Genomic DNA, 4,986 nt, shown 5'->3' on the forward strand with positions numbered 1-4,986 from the left:
TTTTCCTAGCAAGTATTGTCACGGATTTTCAAAATTGCTTCATTGACCATCGACTAGTATTCTTTTGACTTTGGTGAAAAGTGAAAATTACAGAGAAACGTCACAATTTCATTTTCTAGCTGTTCCCCTAGAAAAGTAACTTCTATGTAACCGAAATTTCTTGGTAAGTACCACCTTTTATTGCCTTAGAAAAAAGGACTTCGACCAGATTTGAACTTTGAACTTTGTGATTGCTTTATACTTTCACACACACACACCCCCCCACACACACACACACATTATACACACACACAAGGATTTAAAGGAAAAGATTGCTCAGAGGCCAAGATTCTGATGTTGTCATTGATTGTTGGCCATATATGGTGGGTGGATCTAGACTTTGTCGATGACGTGTGGAAATTTGAATTAATTCCTTTTCTTGTTCTTCAAGCTTTGAGCTTTCTAACAAAACCATTAAAATATGATATCTTTTAATATTCCAAAGAATTTGAATAATTTGAGCTCAAAATTGACCGTAGTGGTTACCAAATGTTTTGTTTTTGTACCAACCACTGCAAAATAGGATGATGATGATCCATTCATTCGTTTGGAAGAAAAATGTGATTTTTTATAATAATTCGTACTTCATTTTTTTAAAATTATATTTCATTTACCTTCTTAATGGATCATTTTTTATTTTATAATGACAAAACTACCGATTACATGACTTTTAGCTTCTTTTTTTTTTTTACTATTTTTTTTTTCTTTTTTCTGCTTGTCTCAAATAAAATAAGTTACTGGCAATCAAAAGAGATAATTTATTTAATAGTGATATATATATATATAGTACAATCGAAATAGATAATTTATTCAACAAAAGTAATCTTTTTCGGCCAAAATAGGTAACTTTTTTTTTTTGGTAATTTTTATGGTCCCGTCAAAAGAGTAATTTATTCAATAGAAATATATATATATATATATATATATATATATATATTTGGTCTTATCAAAAGAGATAATTTATTCGAGATAATTTTTTTAATTCTCTTTTTTTTTGTACTTTTTTTTTTATATATATATTTGGAATATTGACAAAAGAGGTAATTTCTCCAATAAAAATATTTTTAAAAAAATAATAATTTAGAGTTAGAATTGCCATTTCATTTAAAATTGTAGTGCAAATGTAAAAAAGTTAATATATATATTTTTATTTATCTCTAGGTTTTATATACAAGTTAATTATTTTTTGTTTTATTCATAATAAATCAATCATTTATTTCCTTTTCTATCTAATTATATAACTTTTCTAAACAAAATCACTATAGTGTTGGTGGCACAATCAATTGGGAATTAGAGTTTTTATGTAATATAATCTAAATAATTTCAAGGGTATTTAGTACTTGGAACTTGGTCAGATTAATTTTAGGATGAAGATTTAAAACTGAAGGTCGGTCAGATTAGTTTTATTAACAGAATCGTGTTGTATAATATCGGACAATCCCGATCACTTGTATGCATGGCACAATCACATTTCTAAGTGATCATAGCCATCTGCTAGACTACAACATTAGAGGATTCGGACTCTTGAAACTGAGAACAATTCTTGAATTGAAATGTTTTATTAAAATGGAGAGATAGACACTGTCATCTTATTATAATTTTTATAATGTTTTATCCATCTTATTTGATTGTCACTGTCAAATGCATCTCCAATTTAGTAACATAAAAACAACAATGTGAAATTAAGGAATAAAAGAACACAAAAAAAATGTCTATATTTTTCTCGACTGTCATCTCTTACATCTAAATATTACAAAGGGTATTCATCATGTATGGTTTTGTTACAGCATTTCTACATGTGTACCCTCTTCCAAAGTTTTCATACAACAGGAACCAAAACACTAGAGGCCGTGGTGGTATGCGTGGAGGAAGATGTAGACCGGGAATTAGAATGAGCTCTGCCTTCGCTGTCACTGCTCCTCTCGTCTGAATGCAATTGCTTGGATTGCTCCGCTACTTGAGGGAGACATAGTGGTGGTTTCTGTGGTGGTGGTGGTGGTGGTGGTGCAGCAATTGGTGCATAAATTCCATGAGAAGTCGCAACTCCCTGTTCTTCCCCTGATGCTGTTGTTGATGCCACCGCTGGCGGTGGCACCCATATCCCTCCCACCACCACAAACTGTGGTGCTTGTGGGTTGCTATTTTGACTTGAAGAACTTGGTCTTCTTGTATGCAAACGATATTTCTGTAAGAGAAATTTAAAACTTTAGGCTGCGGACACTATGCAAATGATATCTACAAGAGAAATTTAGGATATGATTGGTTCCGTATTTTATAGTTTTCTCTCAAAACAGTTTTCTCGAGCAAGTGTTAGGTCATATGTTTGTTTTAAATCATTATTCACCAAAAAAATTCAAAGTTCTTATCAGTCATGTTTGGAGACTAGGAATATTATTGATGTACTTGTACATTCAACTATTCAAGCACAAGCCCTAACCATGTCTATCAAATTTAGGGTTACATTTAGACACATGTATATATAGCATGGTTCGGTCGCGTATGGTTCAGGGGAACCATGATATATAGTGCCAAACAAAATATAAGCTCAGATAAGTGTAAAGATGTGGTTTTGTCATTACCAAAAACATCAAACACATTCTTATCTATAAAATGGCAAATGTCCATTGTTCAAATGTTTATCCAATGTATCATCTATTTTGGACCCAAATTAGAGATGAAATATTACAAAATGGAAACTTTTCATAAATAATTTTGTCACAACCACTAAAATTCTATTTTAATTATGCAACAGCAACATTGGAAGAAAGATACAGTAATATACACACATATAAACACCAACCTGTAGATGGCTTTTCACTTCATCATTTGTAAGCCCATCAACCTTCATTAATTCCCTAATTTGCTTTGGTGTAGCCACTGCACAAATTCAATCAAACTCGATAGAATTAAAATCCATTACAGATACAGAATTAAAAAAAAAGTAAATAATTATTAAAATTTTATTGTGTTACTAACCATGAGAGCCACCAAGCTGTTGAAGGGCATGTAAGAACCGCCTATGCAACTCCGGCGACCAGCACCGCCTCTCCTTCCTCAGAGACTGTCCTCCTCCTTTCTGTTCTCTCTTACTTCCATCATCACCACCACCACCGCCACTACTGCCCCCTGTTTCCGCCGTCGAGCTCGTCGTGGCAGACGGAGCCACTGCACAGGGTGAACCACCCATTTTCTCTCTCTTAAAAGGCTGAAAAGCACCACAACCATTAAGATTTCCCTTGACCTCTATCACTGAAACCTTTCTGGGTGTGTCCTGTATCAATTAAAGTTCCCAACTTTAACAAAATTAAATCAAAACCCAAATACTTGAAATTTTATATTCATATTTATATATACCTCTTTGATGGGTTGATCTGGGGTTTGATTCCATAGTTGAACAGATCTAAGCCAGTCCGATTTTGTTGTCAATTTCTCATTTTTTTTGTTGTCCGAGTCCTGATTGATTCTATTGTTTATGGGTTTTTGAGATTGTTCTTCTTCATCAGAAGATGAACTTTTCTTCACCGGAAAAAGTTCTTCCAAAACAGGGCCATCAGTTGATGTCTGCTCAGAACATTCAGATTGCCCAATACACAACTCCATAGTCGTTGTCGGCGTCGTCCCAGACAACTGTTTCTTCCATGTATCAATCGCTGAAATTAACCCCCCAAAAAAAGAAAATTTAAAATCCATCACGAATTAATTGTAGAGAGAGAAATTAATCTAGAGAGAGAATGTGTACCTTGAGTGACGAGCTCTAAACACAGAGGAAGCTCGCTTCGGAAGACCTGAATCTTCCGACGTTCCTCCTCTAAAGCTTCAATATAGTCACGAAACCTCTGCATTTTCTCTGTGTAATTGTTGTCCATGGTTGATTAACTTCGATTAACTTAGATTATATAAATTTAAGAGATTAAATTGAGAAAATCTGTCTCAACATAGATAGATCCGGAGATGGGAAAAGGGTCGGAGAAGTGGTGAAGCATAAAGGGATCTATGTAGAATCAGGAAATGGAATAAACTTGAGATCCAAGAAAGAAAAATTTTTCTAGAGAGAGAAAGAGTAAAGGATGGGGGGAGGAGGGATTCGAAGGCGGGGCGTCGCGTACGGCAAACGAATCTTTGATGGGTTTTTTAGAGAGAGAAAGTGTATTTTTGCGTGAGATATATATAGAGAGAGAAAGTATATATGTTTGTATATAAAAGGAGGTGGGTTGAATATTCGAGGATGTGATTCCTCATTCGTCGCTTGTATGTGGGCTGGCAATGACGTAACCGGTTATAAGCAGATAAGATCAAAGACCCTCTCTCTTCATCTGTCTCCGATGACTATTCACTTTCTCTCTCTATGTATACAGATAGACTTTCTCTCTCTATAAGTATATATTAGTGGAATATCCTGGGTGAAGAATCACGAGACCGTTCAAGGAAGGGAATCTTCGGAGAGCTTGCTGTCAAACATCTCCCTCACGACAAAAAAATTTAAAAAAATGTATTTTTTTAATTGTTTGGCTTTTCAAGCTTTGCAAGGGCCAACTATACCAACTATACCCCTACTTTTTTTTTTTTTTTTTGGTAAAGTACTTATTTAGGCTCGTGGAATGGTTTATATACCATGGGTAGGGACGCCGGGATCTCATTTTCCATCCAAGTAATTTTTTTCAATCTCATTTTGATTTAAAATTTTAGGTTAATCTCCGTACTCGACCCCGCCCTCGTCCTCCATTCCCCTTCCCTGCCCCGCCCTGCAATCCCCCATCCCCGTTTAATATACATTATTATTTTTTTAACAAATAATTTTTCTTATTCTCATAAGTATGTTTATATATAAACTTTATATAATTTAGTAATATATCATAATATATAAGGATATTTTAATAAATGTACACTTTAAACGGGACAGGACGGGACGGGTTACCCTATCCCGCCCCCGCCCCTGCCCCCGTCGGG

General features: G+C 34.6%; 1 protein-coding gene across 1 annotated transcript; it reads right to left on the reverse strand.

Annotated features, from left to right (window-relative positions):
* Nucleotides 1-1,721: 1,721 nt before the first annotated feature.
* On the reverse strand, nucleotides 1,722-4,243 carry LOC132302652 (transcription factor HHO2-like). The gene is made up of 5 exons (XM_059799563.1): nucleotides 3,779-4,243; nucleotides 3,394-3,689; nucleotides 3,016-3,310; nucleotides 2,840-2,916; nucleotides 1,722-2,224 (listed from the first exon to the last, which is right to left on the reverse strand). The coding sequence occupies exons 1-5, from the start codon at nucleotides 3,903-3,905 to the stop codon at nucleotides 1,859-1,861; spliced, it is 1,161 nt and encodes a 386-aa protein (XP_059655546.1). The 5' UTR covers nucleotides 3,906-4,243; the 3' UTR covers nucleotides 1,722-1,858.
* Between the last annotated feature and the right edge of the window lie 743 nt (nucleotides 4,244-4,986).

Source organism: Cornus florida, unplaced genomic scaffold (genome assembly GCF_030987335.1).
Source record: "Cornus florida cultivar Cherokee Brave unplaced genomic scaffold, ASM3098733v1 CherokeeBrave_3.0.0_Hap2_Chr04, whole genome shotgun sequence".
Classification (NCBI taxonomy): Eukaryota; Viridiplantae; Streptophyta; class Magnoliopsida; order Cornales; family Cornaceae; genus Cornus; species Cornus florida.